General features: G+C 37.5%; 1 protein-coding gene across 1 annotated transcript in view; it reads left to right on the top strand.

The window, feature by feature from the left end:
• Positions 1-1,858: 1,858 nt before the first annotated feature.
• dtnbp1b (dystrobrevin binding protein 1b) overlaps positions 1,859-20,370 on the top strand; it is a gene marked incomplete at both ends in the record, with an annotated part of 55,483 nt that continues 36,971 nt past the window's right edge. Inside the window, one exon of the mRNA XM_081376548.1 lies at positions 1,859-1,901. Within this exon, the coding sequence (XP_081232674.1) occupies positions 1,859-1,901 (43 nt within the window). The remainder of the gene's footprint in view (positions 1,902-20,370) is intronic.

Here is a 20,370-nt window from a genome sequence, read left to right as displayed (position 1 = left end):
GTTGCTCTGTGACTGACGTCTGTCTAACTCTGCATAGCATGAAACGTGCTGATGATGTGTAATGTCTGCATGAGCGGGGTGAGTGGATGTATGAAAATACATACATTGACAGGCAGGTAGAACTTTGTGTCATTTCATTCGGATCGAATGCAAAGATTAGACGAAGGTCCTACGCCTTATACAGACGTTATATGTATATGAATACATTTAGACCACTTAACTTAGTGATTGCTATCAGGATGTGAAGAGACTTTCAACCAGCATAACAAAAAAAAATTTCTGGAACAATTCGCCTAGCCTGCCTTTAGCTTAAACTAATTACTTACCACTTATTACAAAACTAATTAAAACCATTTTTCATTACTTGAAATAAAATAGATGTTAATTGAAATAGGTAACACTTTACAATTTGTTATTATTAGTTAACTACGTTAAATAAATACTTCCATTTAAAAAAAAATACTTCTAGCATTTATTAATCTTAGTTATAGCTATTCTAAGTTCAACATTTACTAATACATTATTAAAATCAAAAATTATATTTGTTAATATAACAATGAACAGTTGCGTTAGTATTAACGTTAACAAAGATTAATAAATACTGTAACAAATGTATTGCTCATTTTTATTTAAAGTCCAACTGAAATCAAAACTGACCCTATTTACTTTGTTAGCGCATTACTAGTCTTGTGGTGAAAAATTAATCCGTGCAAGTTAATACACAGAAAAAAAATTGTTTGCCGTCGTAATCTTTAATCAAAGTCTGAAAAGTTACTTCCGGTCTGGAATGGCGTTCCTTCTCTGATGTTGTAGGTTTGACTGCTTGGGTTGGGAAACGCTTAACCACTCCCCTCAAACTGTTAGTCTGCTATGAGTGAGAGATGGAGAGGAGGAGCGCTAGAGTAAAACCCAGCCCTCTGTTCAATATTCCTTTTCACTGGGAAATACGTCACAACACTGGAGAAAAGTCGTTTGCAACTTCCGGTTCACGCGGACTTTAATATTAGCTAATGCATTAACTAACACAATACATTATAACAATTGAAGTGTTTAGTTGCTGCATCTGTAACTTTGATGGAGAAGCACCATTCAATCTTACATGTGTAGCATGTTATTTTTCATGTTAGAGTATGTTATGGTATTATTATTATGAGATTTAAACACATTCTCTAGAATTTTACCATAGTAAATAATAAATACAGATTTTTACATGTTCTAAAGAAATTGTGAGTGTTTGCGGGTGTTTGCCTGAGCATTGCTATGTGGTTGCTTACTGGCCCAAGTAAAAAGGTTCTACAGTCAAGTGAATTGAACATTGCTACTTTCTAGTTAAAATGCTACTTCATAGAAGATTTGCTACTTACTAGGCAGTGGCAGGTGGTATTAGTCATTCTTAGTCAACAGACATTTGATTGGACATTGTGAATATTTTTGGTTTATTTTCTGCTTCTGTACTTCAAGAACTCTCACTGTTTCTTTTTATCTTCTGTGTTTATCTTCTTCTTCTATTCATGATTTCCATGCTCTATTAATGCAGACTCTTTTTTCTCTCTCTGAGTGGTTCCCCTCCCGAGATGCTGAGTGGTACATTCCTATCTACTACTCACTGCTGCTCTGCCTCTCAGTCCATCAGACAGCCGAGCGCTTGCTGTACGCTGCACTGCTCTACAGCATCACTGGCTGTACATAAGTGTGTGTGTGTGTGTGTGTGTGTGTGTGTCTAACCCTCCAGTGCTGCTCGTCTAGACGTTCAGGATGTGTGGCAGGTGGCTTGTGCTATAAACAAACAACAGCAATCCCTGCCCACTCCAGCTCTCCCACAGTAAGACTCCTGGTCAGACTCAGCATCGGCTCTGGGATGGCTTCCCCAGGATCCGCCAGTGGCAGCAAGAGAAATTCCTGTAAGTGGCATCTTTCTTTCTTTCATTGCTGATGGTTTTTCTGACCCGCAGTGCTTCAGACTCCACATGGGTTGTTTATAGATGTGCATGCTGGAACAGTGCAGCTGTTGATCAGGATCTCAGATTCCAGTTGTTTACTGGACTTGGCTTATTTTGGTGGAGTGCTATAATGTCTCATTATTTCTGATGTTTATTCATCACTGAATGGCTTTGTAATAAGTTTAAAGAAAGAAATAGAGGCATAGATATTTTAGCAAAAATGTGTTTTAGCTCAATATCAGAGGTTCGTCGCAATTGTTTTGGGCTTCAGGATCCAGATTTTACACTGGACTTCAGGTTGTGTCATATTGTCTTCCATGGAAAAGTAAACAAATGTGTCCTTAAAATCAAACATTGAAATGTAATCACATTACCATGAACTACAATATGCAAAATATATATATATTTTTTTAAATAATTGCTTTCAGCAGCATAACTCTCTAGTTTGCAAAAACTGTGTTTATCCTCTAAGCATAAATGTATAATGAAGCCTATCCATTTTGTCATCTGCTCAATTTGGCTAGCTTCTACCAAATACAGATTCATTTGCAACAAAGTTCAATAGAATTTGATTGGACGCACAGCCTTTGGCATCACAAAAGGTGTTGCTGACTGCTTTAACACAACGAGTTTAAAAATAAATGGATGTTTTCTCCATCTTTAAATGCTGATTAACCCATTTATCTAGTTATGCTAACAATGCATGCTTATACAGTTGGTACTCAACCAGAATAATACTTTTACCGCCGCCTGTTTGGATTTTTTTATTAGCATTTACCATTGTTTGTATGTTTCAACAGTTGAGAAGCTCTGCTCTTAAGCACTGTTGCTGCCATTTCCAAGCTGCAGTTTTATAGCTTTGTCCAGTGCTATTATTCCACAAGAAAAACTTTAGTTAATATTTCATTGGGTTTGAAGATATTGGTGCAGCAGCGAGTGGAATAATAGCAGCATGTATGAGTCAGTGTGAAAGCTGTGTGATGTAGAATCCTCAGGGGACGAACTTGAGTACTGAGTATTGATGGAGCACAGAGGCACACTGTGATATCGCACACACATGCATAAACAAAACCTCGCATCTCTATGTGCCATTTTTCTAGTGCCTTTGAGTCTGTTTGGCTTTTCATGTTGAATATTACTGCAGGAGAGCTCTCGAAGTCTCGTTATTATGACGACCCCACCCATCCCCCTGTCCGTCTCTCCTCCTCAGGATGTGATTTACAGTAAAGGCTCTCTCAGACCCTGGAAACCTCATCCCAGAATAACATTAATTACTAAAGCAACCAGCTTTAAATGACCCTCAATGCATTTAGGTTTCAAATCAGCATCAGATGTGATTGTTATTTTGTCTCTTCAGTGTTTTGACACAAAGTGGTTTAAATAAGGCCATTCAGTTAATCTATTCATTTGGATTCTTAAAGGGATAGTTACCAAAAAATAAAAATGTACTTATGTTGCTTCAAACCTGTATGGCTTTCTTTCTTCTATGGAACAAGATGATCGTCTTGTGCATATCTACATAGAAAAACTATTAAAGGGGTGGTTGATTATGATTTCACTTTTCTAACTTTAGTTAGTGTGTAATGTTGCTGTTTGAGCAACAACATCTGCAAAGTTACAACGCTCAAATTTCAAAGCAAAAGGGAGACATTTTCTTTTAAAGAAATTGCTTTTTAAGGACTACAACAAACGGCTGGAAAGGACTACACAAGCTTCCTCCCGGTATAGTGACATCACAAACCCTAAAATTTACATAAATTATCCCTAGAAAGCTAATTTATAGATTATAGCAGAATATGCTAATCAATGACTAGAGGATAACTACACATAAGCTGCATAAATTCATCAACTAACCATTCAGAGATGTCCTGTTGCATTCTACATGTTGTCACTTCTTGAGTCTCTCCATCATTGTCTGATAAAAGGCTAAAAGTTTTTGCAATTTTCAGTGCATGTCTGTGTGATGTAAAAGAACAATGTAATGATGTAAAAGAGCTGTTGAAGCTCCACCCTCTGTGCTGGGAGCAGCAGCTCATTTGCATTTAAAGGAACAGACACAAAAACGGTGTGTTTTTGCTCACCCTCAAAAAGTGACAATTTGCTATATAAAAATAGCCGTGGGGTATTTTGAGCTAAGACTTATTTTACATCTTGTGAAAAGGGCATTATTTCACCCCTTTAAAAAAAAGACTTCTTACTCTATCGCGTTCTGACCTTGTAAGTGATCATACCGTAATCTTCATTCTGAGTTCACACAGAGCACATTACCAGTAATTAACACCCTGCCTGAAATGTCTCAATTATCTTGAATTTGCTTCCTTTCATTTAAATAACTCACGCCCAAGGCATATGCAAAAAAAGTGTCGATACCAGGTTGAGTTGCACTGGTAGTGTGTTGTTTGTCACCATGTCCGAAAGATTCCCCCTCCCGGATCTAATGCCGTTATGGTAAGGGGCGTGACAGTTCTGAAAAATGCTTAAAGTGATTGACCAATCACAACACACTTGTCAAGCCAACCAATCAGAGTACACTGCACTTTTCAGAAGGAGGGACTTCATAGCAACAGTAACTAAAAACACAGAGGTGTTCAACCCTAATCCTAGGACCTAAAAAAGCTGTGTCCCAATTCAGAGGCTGCATTCTTTAAAGGAATCGGACTTCAGAGGCTGCATCGAGTGTTGTTAGATGGCTTCAACAAAAGCATCTACCACAGATTAAATATCTCATAGCTCACAGTATTTCTGTCTTTAAGGTTTGTAAGTTATCATTAAAAATCAATTTCCCTATGGATAAATTGGATTTTTTTTAACACTCTCTGATGTTTTACTTTATTGACATCAAATCTGTTGTACGACTCATCTTAATGCATCATGTTTGAATGTATGCAAATAAGGACAAAGATGATGAGTGAAATAATAACAGAATTTAAATTCTGAGTGAATGTTTCTTGAAGAGGCTTTAGACGATGCTCAAGTGAGAACTATTGTTGGATAGTCCTGTGTTGGATTTACACACAGAACTTTTTGCTGACAGCTAAAACCCATCTGTCTGTGAGATGACGGAGGTGCGGATTAAAAGACTATTGAGCAGAATTCAGCAGAGAGCTGGGCTCTTCTGGCTTGTCTCTCCTCTGCTTCATTTAAATGTATGCATGCCAGTTTCACTTGCTTTTACATTAAATATTAATATTGTTTAAATTAGCATGCATAGCCTTTGCTCTCTCTATCTCTTTCTTCCTGGCATTGCTCTGTGTTCATACACAGCAATTATTTCATAAGGATGCCAGCTGCAGACATGGATTGGATTTTGAGGTGAGTGTGTGTGTTTTGATGTTGAACAAAAGGCAGTGTGGTGAAAGCTTGTTTACCGATGTGTTTTTGACGGTAGCACGTATAGAAAAATGAAAATTGCAGGTCAAACTTCTCTTCATAAATAGGATGTATGTGATTGTCATGTTTATACATTATCTACTATATCAGTATGATTGTAAAGTGACTTAATGCGGATCTGGCTCATATCATTCATCAGTGGGTTGCCAGATAATCTCTGCTGCTTATAATGCTATAAAATCAACAAAGCTGTTTATGTTGCAAGCATAATACAACCACAACAAAACTAGAACACTCTCGTTATAATAAATAAATAGGGAAGATGTTGCAATTTTTTTCAATTTAATGTAATGCCTCTTCATAGCTAAACTAGCATATAGTGCAATGCATTACCTAAACAGTAGTATAGTACATTTTGGTCACATTCCCTCGTCATTTTGCATGTTTAATGACATAACAGAGTAGTCTCCCTACATGGTCTCAAAATACTTTAATATTTGTAAATATTACAAAATATTAGGGTGCGGCACAAGCCATTGAAATAAATGGGTTTCATAGCGCAGCACATTCTGCGTCCTGTATGAAAGGACCTTTATTAACCCTTGCATTGCAAACAAGCAGAGACAGTCCAAAATATTTTGACTTTGATATGGGGTGGAGTTATAAGATTTTACCAACTGTTTGAGGATCTTTGAGGAAATATTTGTAAAATCCACAGACAGACATAAAGGATGACTAATAGTAGTGATTTATAAAAATAGATAAAAAAGAGCGTGAGCGACGTGATCCCAGAAAGCTAGAATTCTCCAGTCATAACAAACAAAAATGCAAGCATGCAATGTCGCCAAAGGGGAGGATGAAGGGCAAGCCCGCATTAATGCACGGGCTTACCTGGGCTGAAGCCCAGGGGCCTCCCAAGTTCAGGGGCCTCCCATGTTCAGGTTTATGATGAGCTGAAAAGGTCATATTGTTTTAACTTGTCAGATTTTGTCGCTGTATGGTGCGTTTATACCAAACGCGAATAGAGCGTCTGGCGCGACGCCGCGCGAGTGGTTTCAATGTTAAGTCAATGCAAAGACGCGTTTACGCGCGTCTAGAGGTCCCGCGGCGCGAATGAGGCAAAAGTCCGCTCAGTGCCGCTAACGTCTCGCTTTGGGGTGTGTCTGTTGCGAGTGTGTTTAATCTAAGTTTTTTTTTCAACACACGGACAGATGCACGCGATTACATTTAGAAATAGACAAGCTTTGTTTCCAAATGCACCAAGCAATTATCCTTTCAATTTTATAAACTTTTTATAAACCCAGCCAATATAATCACAATGAACATCCAAAATAAAATCTTTAACATGTAGGCTATATAACAACTGCAAAGCATCTAATTTGTAAACAAAATGATTTACGCACTAAATCCAGCATAAACTCACTGAGACTGTCGACAGTTTCTTTTCCATGCATCATTTTATTATAGCCTATCCATGTTTGTGGTTAGTTACAGTCAAATCCAGGGCTCTCAAGTTTTACCAAAAGCTTGGAGTGAGATCACATGCGGTTAGGGGAGGAGCCCTAATGGAGCCCCGCCCCCATATGTCCCCGCCCCTCAATTTTACCCATTGTTCATAATTAACCAGCCTAAATTGAAATTATAACAATTGATAAATCTGATAAATGACAGAGCAATTCATCACATCAAATATACTCTTTAATGTTATATTTCAAAATTACAAATAAGTTATACAAAAATGTGTCTAATCAAAATGGTATAATTATTTATTGTGTGGTGCATGGGACATTGTGAACAAATGACATATTAGAGTATTATTAAGGTGTGTGTGTGTGTGTGTGTGTGTGTGTGTGTGTGTGTGTGTGTGTGTGTGTGTACAAGAGTACACACTCCAGCTTATGAAATGTGTTTTGTGTTTGAAAAATAAAAATGCAATGGCAATGATTAATGTATGTTTTGACAGGATATAAAATATTACCCAGAGCACTCTGCTTTAATACATGTAGCCTTAATGCAACTAGAAAGACTATTATTAATACAGTATAATATATAATTTAAAATAAAATAAAATAAACAAATTTAAATGTATTTGAAATAAAATGAAGAAATATATCTTCATTCCTTCCCATACCCACTAACATTCCCTTAGTTAAGAAAACGTAAGCTAGCCAAAGCTTCTGACTTGGTTGCAAAGTAGTTGTAGAGTTTTTGACTGCATCAATAATAATGTAAACGATGGGCTATATATTAAATGTTCTACTAGCCTAAAAATGTTAGACGAGCTTTCTTCCAACTTACCTTCTCCATCACGACGTGTGTTCACGCGATGTTGTTGGTTACCTAGTAACGAACGTACGGTGGCCGAGAATGTTTCGTCAACTTCCGTGTGTTCGCGCATCTGTGTTGCCTTGTAACGAACGCAATTTGGCCGAGATACGCGCTGGCGGCAGGAAACTTCACTTTGTGTGCTCGCGCCTCGTATACAACGTTAGATATAAAGCTCGCAGGACAACTTGGTTGGCATTGCCTTTTCAGCGTGAGAAATACATGTTGAATTGCGTGTGTCTCACGCCCAATGCGTGAGACTTGAGAGCCCTGCAAATCATATAAAACAGTGAAATCGCCCTCGAACTCTTCTGTCTTGCCTGCACTGCACTCGAGACGGTGACGGGAGCTGAGCTCCACTGAAAGGATTCTTTCCTATTGGTTGTCGCTCGCGAAAATCGCTTCTCATTTGCATAAAGTTGAAATTTAGTTGCTGTGTGTGGTTGTTAAATAAAGTTTCTTTTGTTTATGTGCTCAGTGATGTGTTAATAACAATATTAAAATTAAAAACAATATAAAAAAACTCACTGTTGTAGGTCTCGAAAGAAACTAATGCATTTTGTAATGTAGATTACCTAGATATTACACTTTTTTTAAAATGAGACTATAAATCGAGGGGATGGGGGGCCTACAAAACCTCTCAGCCCCGGGGCCTAACATTAGGTTAAGGCGGCTCTGGTGAAGGGAGTATGTCTTAATGGACTATTACGTTGCCCTTTGTTCTTTACATGAAGGGAGGATAATGTCTTTACAACATCGCTACGGAAGCAATCGTGATGGGAATACAGCGTTCAGTGTCATGCTGCATTACACAAGCACAGTAAACAGTCTGGGGAGGTTGGCACAGCAGCGCGCTCGCAGTCGGAGAGCACCTGGTTAAACAGGTGCTTGTACGGAAGCAAACAGGCCTGTGCTGCTCAAACTACTTAACCTCTGTGTGAGCAGTGAAGTGTGCTGACGGTTTCCGGAGGTTAAAGGGGCATGTAAACATTTGGGAATAATGGACATGGATGCTCAGAACGAGAGCTGGAAGTAAAGGAGCAAAAAGAGGGAATGTTTTTTTGATGTAGAATCTGTGCTGCTGCTAATTGGTGGCGGATGTGGCTGAGAGCGCAAAAGGAGGACTCGCTCAGAGGGAATTATTATATGTGTGTGAGTGTGTAGAAGACACACATGGATGTCTAGATATAATAGTTGAACTGGGACTGACCCATATTCTATATGCAGCTTTATATGGGGATAAAATGGAACTGTAGTGTTACTTGGGAATGAAGATGCTGTGCTGATTTACATTTTTCTTTGAGTGATTAAACGATATGAGCTATTGGTGTTAGCCGTTTTTTTTCCGTTTTTTTTTTTTTGCCAGTATTACAAGTCAGTGCATTTTTTAAATTTATTTTATTTGAACTGAATAGACAAATCGCATGTGGAAATTTAGTTTTTGTGTCAAACATTCATCTTTATGTGATCAGGTCTTTAGCCTATAATCAAATTGAGTCAAGATTAATGATACAAAATAAATACTGTTTTTTATTTATGCTTTTTAATAAAAAAATATATGTTATTGTTGTTTATCATTAATACTTTTAAGTTTGTATTACTACTACTATTGATAGTATTTCTAATATTGTTATTTTTTATAAGAATTTTAAGATGATAAAACTGTACTTCATTATCAAAAAATACTAGTAGAAATAAAGTAGAAATGAATCATTAAGGTATAGCAATTGTACATTACCAACCATTTTCTTTAAATTACCATGGAGTGCCATGTAATACCATTGTACTTGTATAGGGTAATTATTCAGTACCATGCTCTGAAATCATCACTGTCCCAAAAACTGCTACAGTGTTGCCAGGTGTAAAACGGATTTAAGTAATTAGCATATAAAGCACTATACAAATGTGTTTTTGAATAGCCATGAATTCGTGTTTTTGATTTTTCTAAATGAAATGGAAATGAAATATGGTAGATAATTAGCTAGCTTATGCCGTGTATGTGGACTAAATCTGTTTTTCAATTCTGCTATCAAACAGGTCCAGACGTGACTAACTTGCTTGGCGGGATAATGCAAATAAACACATGAGCAAATCTGTCATTCTGAATGACATTTCACACTAATAGTGTTTTCTCCCCTCAAACTTTTGATGAACAAACCTCTGCGCACAGTCCCCATCTGGGACTGTCTAGAAATGATTTATTCCAAGTGATCTGAAGTTAGGTAAAAAACCTGAAGGGTATGGTGGTGTATGCAAATAATGCTCCCCCCAAATCAAGTTGCCCTCAGAACTGTGATTCGATTCAAGTCCAAACCTCTAGTTCCCAGTGCAGGCAGATGAGATGAGACTAAGCCAGAGCCCTGGGACCTCAAAGAGGTTCAAAGGAGAGACAATTTTAAGATGAGACGATTCAATCTATGCTGAAGATGTCACCCTGCTTTTCTGTTCTCACTTATTCTGCATGTTTGAAATGTGAGAGACCCTTCGCCCCTTTTAATAGCTCAGAAAATTCTGTCATCATTTACTCATCCTCATGAAGGTCCAAACATGTATGACCTTCTTTCTTCTTTGGAACACAAAAGAAGATATTATGAAGAATGTTTTGGCTCCCATTGACCTTTATACTGTATATACAATGGAAGTCAATGGGAGCCAAAAACATTCTTCATAATGTTTTCTTTTGTGTTCCACAGAAGAAAGAAAGTCATATGACAGAATAAAACTTCATGCTGATACTTAACAACTTTTCTAATTTATGATAATTGATAATTAACTAAATTTCCACTTGTTATGCTTCAAGCATCTACTATGAAAAGTATTAGACTTAAAACATGAAGAAATGCAATGCATTTTTACACACTATGATTGTCTGATTATACACACTGTAGATATACAGTGTTACACAATATTTGTAATTTTTTCAGAAAATAACTAAAAGTGCTACAAAAAACCTGTTAATTGGTTAACTGTACTTTACTGTATCATATATGGTGAAGAACTGTAAATGACTAAACACTGTGATATATGTAATATTAGAATACTGTCAAATTTATGGGCTTTGCAAGTAAAAACTGTAAATTTCCTTATAATTTACAGAGAAAAACAATAAAATGTCATTCCCATGGTGGTTATCAGTATATTTTAAGGTAAAAAGCAGATTTTGGTACCATGATCATCACTTGGTCAATGAAATATATGGTTTTAAGTTTTAGAATATACAGGCAACAATATGCCATCCTGTAAAACCTGACAAATTGCCATTATATTTTCTGGTATCCACAGCTGTCATGTTTTATTGTGTACAGTAAACTCCCCAGTTGTCAAATGGACTTCAACAGCTACTTTGTAATATGACCTAGTTGAAGCTTCAATAATGTTTGTTTACTGGGTTCTGATTAAGCCAGAGCAACACCAAACACATTTGAAAGGAATGTAATAGGTTTATAATTACTATTGTTTTATAATATTGCACTTGGGTCCCTGGGACCTCAAACAGAAAGGAAGCCAATCTTAACCGGATGAATGTCTCATCTCAAGTCTGATGACGGATATTCCTAACTGATATGTCCAACTATGACCATAAATGCATCCTATGGGGGTTATGTGCAACAAGCTTTCCTATTCTGAAAAACAAGTCACATTGCTTCAAGTTCAGGTCTTTTGTATGAGCGTCGAAATATTTAGAGCCATTTTACCTTCAAAGCAGCGAGCAAAGATGAGCATAACCGATGTCTATCGCAGATTGATGTCTAAAAGTTTATTATTATTATTATTATTATTATTATTATTCTCACTAACATTATATATATATATATATATATATATATAATGAAGAGTTCAGATGCAAAAGCCTCTAAGTGCCATCTGAAATTTTCTTCTAGAATGATAATTTCTATCAAGCTTGTATATTTAAGTTCAGTAATTTCACTTAAATGACAATTCATAGGTAATTTTCATTGCCATTTAAGTGAAATTACTTAACTTATACAAGCTTGATAAAAATGATCATTCTAGAAGAAAATCTCAGATGGCACTTAGAGGCTTTTGCATCTGAACTCTTCATATTTAAATCAATCAAAACATCAAAAATAAAAAGAACTAGCTAGGTTAGCTAAATACCTTACACACACACACACACACACACACACACACACACACACACACACACACACACACACACACACACACACACACACACACACACACACACACACACACACACACACACACACACACACACACACACACACACAATTTTTACTGTATTTAACTATTAGCTAAAGAGACTTTCTTTAATTATTTCATTTTTGACCGGTATGTACATACATGCAGTTTTCCCCCCCATTGTACAGTGTCCGTCTCTCTTTGCGGTTGAAGAGAGTGCTTTTACAGTTTCAGCAGTCTATAAAGTGTAACGTACTATCAGTAAAGCAGCTCTGCAGGATTATAATTTATTGTCCTGTAAAAATGAAATAAGAGGTAGAAGTTCCTTTACAGTGTGTGTGTGTGTGTGTGTGTGTGTGTGTGTGTGTGTGTGTGAGAGAGAGAGAGAGAGAGAGAGAGAGCTGTGATAGCACCTTAGCCCATTCAACCCACTTCATACAGCACACAAAGACTTTGACAGCCAGAGAGAACATCTAGCGTATTGTTAAGGGCCACAATAAAAGGTAACATCAATAAAGGGGGATGGTGAGACTGCTGAGCCATGCTTTTCACAGTCAGTAGATGAGCTACAATGTCCCTCTGGCTTAAAAAAACACACTCTACTTAACTGTATCAATGTCTTTTAATAATTTAAGTATAGCTAACACTTAGGCACAGTGCTCTAACTCCTGTCTGAGAGAAAGAGAGGAACATTAAGGCTCTAGACAGGGGTATTCAATAAAAGTTCCAAGAGGTCTGGTCTTTATATTTCCTCCCAGTGGAGGTCTGGACAACACTTTTTTGGAACAGTTATACATTTCCAAGGGGGCAACCATAGTACTTTGTAAAATAAAAAATCATAAACACTCAAAATAGTCATAAAAGATAAGAATCTTGACAAAAAAGGCGCCACGCGTCAACTTGTAACAGCGAAAGATCATTACCGTAGTGGCGAAAGATCATTACCGTAAATGACCCTAAGCGCTTGTGTTGTGATCCGCTCTGTTGTTTTGTCGCGATGCTCATGTTAAACTGTAGAAACGGTAAAATGGCACGGTTAAAATACCACTGCTCTAGAATATAGAAATGACCAGGTAGCCTTACACAATATTTTATCAGTTACTTTGTGTATTTTTGCAACATTAACAAAAATGTTTCCAAACAAAGCAGGAGAATTATCTGAGCAAGAATCTCTGAGCAACACACAGTAGTTGTATTCATGAATGAATCATTGTTTTTAAACAAATTGGTTGAATGAATGATTCAGTGACTCACTCATAAAGTCGATAGCTGCATCCTGAATTGCATACTGAGTAGGAACCACATTTGAATACGAACTTATTTTACGACTGTTAAAAAAGTATGTTCAATATACTATGAATGTGTGTAATATGAATGAAATCCAGATGCACAACTAACATCAGGTCATTGTCATGTGATCTATTTCAGTTCCTCTCGCATGGCCTCATGGGATAGTAAAATGTCCATTAGATGCACCGTTCAAAAGGTCACCTGAAGTAGTAGGTCATCTGGCTATTTGCTTACTGTTTTCTGAATACTGTGAATTTGGACTTTGATACTACTCTTTCACATACATAGCAGGGAATGTTTGAATGCCTCCCACTTGTTTAGACTTCACTTGTGGCTACCTATTTGTTAAATGATGTAACCTTCAGAAAGTAATCCACCAGAGATTGGCAGCCTTTCTGAACATGCAAACAGCAAGTGGAGTCATACAAACAGTGAAATCTCCCTGTGGTGAATAGATTTGAAATTATTATTGTGAATCTTTTTCTTGTCCAATTTATGACCCTTTTTGTCAGTTTGGAGCCCTAATAATTCCTACTATTTTCTACTAATTTCAAATCCAGTGATGTTCAAGTGATGTCTCAGGATGTTTCATAACAGTAACAGCATACTACAGTGTTACTTGCATTTTGCTGCACTATTTACTTTCTTCCTGTCACTGATCTGAAGGGATTATGGGTTCAGTTCGTAATGCCTCTCCTATTAGAGGCCACTCAAAATGGTTTATGCCACACTGGATATCTCAATGTTGTTGTGGCCCCTCCAGATGCTTCAAAACCCGTCAGACCAATGGCAAATCCAAACTGACACCCGAGTCGCCAACATCTCCCTGAGCCTGTCATTCTCAAAGACACGCTTGTATTTTCATTTCTGACATGCTCTCCTGTCAGCCATCCCACTAACACTACGGCTAATGGAACAAGACTGAAGCACATCTGCAAAAGGACAGGAAGAGGCCTTTTTCCAGATTAAATCAATGCTTATGATGTATACTGACTTACTCCATAATAAAGTATAAGTCTAGGCTTCAAGGTCCTTTTGATTTACTAGTAAGCTTAGCAATTTTGTGATTTGTACAAAACCTCATTGTTTCGTTTTATTTTTGTTATTATTTCATTTTTTTATTCAGGCTGTTTGTCATCTATATTTTTCATCTGAAAGTAAAAGGTTATGCAAGTAAAATGAATATTTTCTGAAACATTTCAGAGGAATGTTGATGTGTTTTTGATGTTGTTTTGTTAGAAAAATAATGTGGAGTTATGACTTTTTTATGAGCTTATGTTCCCCCGGGTCCAAACCAGTGCAACAAGTGTGTACAGTTTTTTTTATTTTTTTTATGTATTACAGGGGTTAAAAAAGTGTAAGCAAGAAAACCACATTATGGTTTCTTTTCTAAGTAAACTCATTGTAATGTATCATTATTTTATTAAAACATACCATTAGCATAGTTTCTGCCTAAAATCATAAATCAATTTGGTATCTATTTAAAAACAAGAAGCGTTTATAATCTTTATTTCATGATAGTGTCTTTGATTTATTATAATTATTTTATTTTTCATTTTGTAAAGTTTTCTTATCTGAAACAAGTCATTTTTTTTTAAAATGAACCTTTATTCAGACAATAATAATGTTACATAATTAAAGACATTAATAATGACTCAAAATATTTATATTTAAAATAAATGTTCTCATTCACATCTTTCATCAAAGAATCCTGAAAAATCCTTCTTCTAGGACACAGGACACATCTATTATCTGCTGTAATAGCAGCATCTGTGTGCTGATGTCAGGCAATGACACCCTCCGGTGTGTGTCAAAGGAGTCACATCTTCTGATGTGGATGAGGAGGTCTGAGGTCACTATTGAATGCACCTCACAGTGAATGTCAACTTATCATCTTGAGAGAAATGAACATAGCACTGTGAGAATTCATTTGACCTGCATGAGCTGAAATGGGATTGTAAATCAAAATTTCTGACAACAGCGTTGGAAGACTTCTGTTTCAGAGGTCTATTTGGAGATCCACTCCTTCTTTCTTTGCATTGCATCATAGGTTTGACTCTCATTCAGCCTGACGTATAACTCTTCCACTCGTGTGCACAAATACATTTCCTTCTAGGCCGCCTCATTAATAAGGCAGCTATACATAATAGGTTCAAATGGCCAACACAGGACTTTAATTAACATTTTACATCACACTGGTCATTCTCATTCTTTTCCTCATTGTTTCCATTTCAAAGGCAGTTTTTTTAACTGAGTGAGCAGTTTAATGGATTCCTGCAGGGTGTTTAATGTGTTATTTGTGAGGAGTGTGTTAAGGCACTGGAGTTTATAGATATAATGAATAGTGGCATTTTCAGTGGGGAGGAATTCTGTGTATTCTCATTCTTTAGTTTAGAGAACAGCCTGGGGAATCAAAGCCTTTTTATGTACTGTACACACTGATGTTCATATTGAAAACCCTGCATAATTCACTTTTTATAGGAGTAGTTCACCCAAAAATCAAAATTATATAATCGTTTATTAATAAAATAAAATATTACACTGACAGTATCATTTTTGATGCACAAATTTCTAAGGCCTCTAAATTATCATCATGATCAACTAAAACGTTGTCTGATTGATAGTTTAAACCGTTTTTTTAGTAAGTAAAAGTAAGTTTTTAGTATAACTGAAAATGTGTCCCATAAGATTAACTTTTATATTGTTATTAATATTTCAAGATGAGCACTTACTGAATTGAAGCAACTTAGGTTTACTTGGGTAAAATAAGGGTTAATCAACCTTGAGTCGTTGCAAATCATCCACAAAAACTGTTCCTTTTATTTTAGGGGGTGCTTCCCTATAATAGCCCTGCTGTTTTATGGTTGAAAGCATTCTGATATGCTCAGACCTGGAGAGAAGTGACAGAAAGAGGATGTCTGATCAGTTTAAGGGAACTCTCTATGTTTAGAGCATTCTTATCTAATCATTATCTTGTCAGGCTGCCTAGTCCTTTTAGACAGGCTATCATTGCACCGTCAGACTACTTCTGAGACTATTATATCATATTTCAGGGTTAAAGTGGTATTTATAGCTTTATCGATACTAAGACACATGGCAGAATGCAGACAATTGTAATTGATACCCACTATGAGGCATGCGTCTGATTTAGCCAGTGGTTGTGCTAGCAGAACTCCCACAAATAGCAGTGTTTACTAATGACAGCCTTAAAGAAATTTCAAGAAAATATTTGTATTTATTTATTCCATGTGTGTTAGCTTTGATGCATTGTGTCCTCCTAAAAGTGGACTGTAATTAAAATGTCTATTTATTTAAAATACCCCCAAGCAATTCATGGTTTGGCTGTGTTTTCTGTTGCATTGATAATGGTACACTGAAAAAAAAAAAAGAAAAAAAAAATAGCTTCAATGGTAAAAGACTAAAAAGTATACAGTAAAAACCTGTTCATTGGTTAATGGTAAGTTCCCTCACAGTATACCATGGAAAAAAAAATATATATATATATATAATAAGACATTTAATGTAATTTTACAGTAAAATACTGTTAAATGTATATTTTTGGCAGTGAATGAGAACAAGTCATCTTATAATTTACATTTGATGGTTTTTCATTGAAATAACGGTTTCTTCTTTAATTTTTTTTTCTTATCAGTAATGTACATTAAGGCTTTATGTTACATCTTATGTTTAAGTTACCATGATGCTGTTTTGTATGTGTGTGTGTGTGTGTGTGTGTGTGTGTGTGTGTGTGTGTGTGTGTGTGTGTGTGTGTGTGTGTGTGTGTGTGTGTGTGTGTGTGTGTCACCATGCTCCTATATTATTTACCTGACCTTGTTGAAAAGCTACTGTGATTCATCATGTGGCTTCTTCTTTACCATAGTATAGGTTCAAAACAGATTTTAGTACTTTAGTAGAATGGTATTTTAACAGGTTATTTGAAATATTAGGTAATTAAATATACAATTTTTTTACTGCAAATTTAAGTTAAATCCATAAAACCTAAAATGTTGCTACCGCTTTTTTTTACCGTATACATGTCCACTGCAGTGAAAAAAATCCGCTGATATACAACATTACCATGGACGATGGCAAATGTTCGAACATATCTGTTTGCTGAATGCCATTTAATATTTTTAATAAGCTGAATTTAGCTGTAGATAAGTGGAAAAAATACACAGTGACTGATAAATCCATTTTCTGTTTTCATGTTTTATTGTGACAACATTTCATCCATATTTTGCTGATCATTATTGTAAACACAGTGTATGAGTATGCATTTGTATAAATGTGCAAATGAAAACTTAAGGAAGCACAGCAAAAGATGTCATCTTGTACATTCTTCAGTCCTTCATTACAGTCTTAATTTGCATTGACTCATTTGCTTACGGTGACCTTGATATGTTGGGATTCTTGCAGCTTCCAGTAACAATCACCCTGGGAAATATGTGGGTTGGCATGGGGATGGCACATATTTAACATAACACCATATTACCTTTATCAAAGGACAAAAGACACCTACAAGCCCATTCAGTCAAATCAAATCAACATAAGATGTTCAAATCTTAAGGGGTTAGAAAACACAACCCTAAGGAACACACTTACATAAATGCTTGACTCTATTTTCGTCCTAGTGTCTTCCACCCCCTTCATTCTCTTTCTCATGCTTGTGGCCAAAGGCTTTTAATGTGTGGCCTTTATTCAGGAGCTATGGTTTCAGGTCATAGCACGAGAAAACTACACACATTTTTGCTAGCCTTGAAAAGAGAAAGAAAGAAGGAAAGAAAAACAAACAAACAGAGACACATTTAGACATTATATAATATTTACCAATAGAGTACAACAGTTTTTGCTGGCCTTGAAAAGAGAAAGAAAGAAGGAAAGAAAAACAAACAAACAGAGACACATTTAGACATTATATAATATTTACCAATAGAGTACAACAGTGACCACATACTGTTTCAGTAGCAAGCACCTTTTTTCATAGAAATGTCCACAAATTATTTCAGTGAAGACTATTTATATACACATGCATTACACTGAAGAGAAATATTTATCTCTTATGGGGAATGTAGTTATATACACATGCAATTTTATACATTTATGTATATATATATATATATATATATATATATATATATATATATATATATATATATATATATATATATATATATATATATATATACACACACTCAACTAAAGGATTATTAGGAACACCATACTAATACTGTGTTTGACCCCCTTTCGCCTTCAGAACTGCCTTAATTCTACGTGGCACTGATTCAACAAGGTGCTGAAAGCATTCTTTAGAAATGTTGGCCCATATTGATAGGATAGCATCTTGCAGTTGATGGAGATTTGTGGGATGCACATCCACGGCACAAAGCTCCCGTTCCACCACATCCCAAAGATGCTCTATTAAGTTGAGATCTGGTGACTGTGGGGGCCATTTTAGTACAGTGAACTCATTGTCATGTTCAAGAAACCGTACTCGGTTACTAACGTAACCTCGGTTCTCTCTAGAAGAGGGAACGAGTACTGCGTTTTATCAAAACGCTACGGGAAAAGTCTCTTTTCACGAAACACTGAAGCAAAAAATTATCCTTTAATTTTCATATATGTAAAACGCGTTGCGGCAGCAGCAGACAGCTATGGCGAGACGGCTTGCTCGCTCATTGGCTGCTCTGCGGCAACTGCTTAAGCCTATCGAGCGAGGCCTGAGATGACATCAGGCCAATGAGGGCGCTTCGCGCCCTCCTCGCCACTTCCCGCCGAAACGGGCGTGGCTTACCTCTATAAAAGGAGCTCGAGAAGGCTGACTCACTTGATTTTGATCGCCGAAGCGAACCAGAGTGAACCGTACGCACGGCAGAGAACGCAGTACTCGTTCCCTCTTCTAGAGAGAACCGAGTACGTTCTCTTACGAGAGTCCTCTCGTACTGCGTTTTATCAAAACGCTACGGGAACCCCTTGCAAAACGCCGTGCGTGCTGGGATAAAAAACACTGATCACCGGAAGCTATTTCAGGCATACAGTGCATAATCACCAGATTGACTCACACAGAGTCAGGGAATAAGGGTGGGAGCCTAAATTCCCTAAACTGTAGCGTCGTAGAATAGACATGTCCACAGACGCAAGTATAACCTCACATAGACAGGGTAGGGAACCTGAACTAATGCGGAAAATGTGGGTCTTACGCAGTTCTGCCCAAGATAGTCGGTAGCGCATAGCGCATGAGTTTCAGCGGTCTGACTAGACGGCTGAACGGATTACACCGACAAAAGCTTAGCCTGCAAGGCGGGAACCTCTAGGTTATAAAACCTGATAAATGTAGACGGCGAGGCCCAGCCTGCCGCCGTACATATATCCTGTAGGGAAATCCCGCTGGACCAAGCCCACGAAGAAGCAACGCTTCTCGTAGAGTGCGCTCTGACTCCCAACGGGCATGGAATGCCCTTGGCAGTATAAGCCAGCGCTATGGCGTCAACTATCCATCTGGATAGACTTTGTTTCGAAACAGCCATTCCTTTGGAACGTCCACTGAATGAGACAAAGAGCTGCTCTGTCTGTCTGAAGACAGCAGAGCGGGACATATAAGCTCTTAAAGCCCTAACAGGGCAAAGAAAACTCGAGTCCCCTTCCTCACTCGATGCCGGCAGGGCAGCCAGGGAAATGACCTGAGCCCGAAAAGGCGTGTTGAGGGATTTCGGCACATAGCCGTGCTTAGGTTTGAGTATGACTTTAGAGTCATTAGGACCAAACTCCAAGCATGCCGGGCTCACAGAGAGCGCGTGCAGGTCGCCTATGCGCTTCACTGAAGCGAGAGCCATCAAAAACACTGTTTTGAAAGACAAATGTTTGAGGCTAATAGACTGGATAGGTTCGAAAGGGGCACCTTTCATGGCCGCCAGGACCGTAGAAAGGTCCCACAAAGGAACTGAAGGAGGTCTGGGCGGATTCAGTCTCCTAGCTCCCCTGAGGAAGCGGATGACTAAATCATTCCTTCCCAGCGACTGACCCAGCGTTGAACCAAAGAACGCTGAAATAGCCGCCACATACACTTTGAGCGTGGAAGGGGATCTGCCCTTATCCAACAGCTCTTGTAGGAAGGAGAGAACCTCCGTTACCTCACATTCGAGGGGTGAAATGCTCCGAGCTGTACACCAGCCGGAGAAAACCGACCACTTCGAAGCATAAAGCCGCCGTGTCGACGGCGCTCTAGCCTGAGTGATGGTATTCACGACTCCCTCTGTGAGACCAACGGGTATCCGTTGAGCACCCACACATGAAGGGACCACAGTTCCGGGTGTGGGTGCCAAAT

This window comes from Scardinius erythrophthalmus (assembly GCF_964197995.2).
Source record: "Scardinius erythrophthalmus genome assembly, chromosome: 10".
Taxonomy (NCBI): domain Eukaryota; kingdom Metazoa; phylum Chordata; class Actinopteri; order Cypriniformes; family Leuciscidae; genus Scardinius; species Scardinius erythrophthalmus.
The sequence above is the reverse complement of the archived record's forward strand: the minus strand, read 5'-3'. Positions and strand labels throughout refer to the sequence as shown.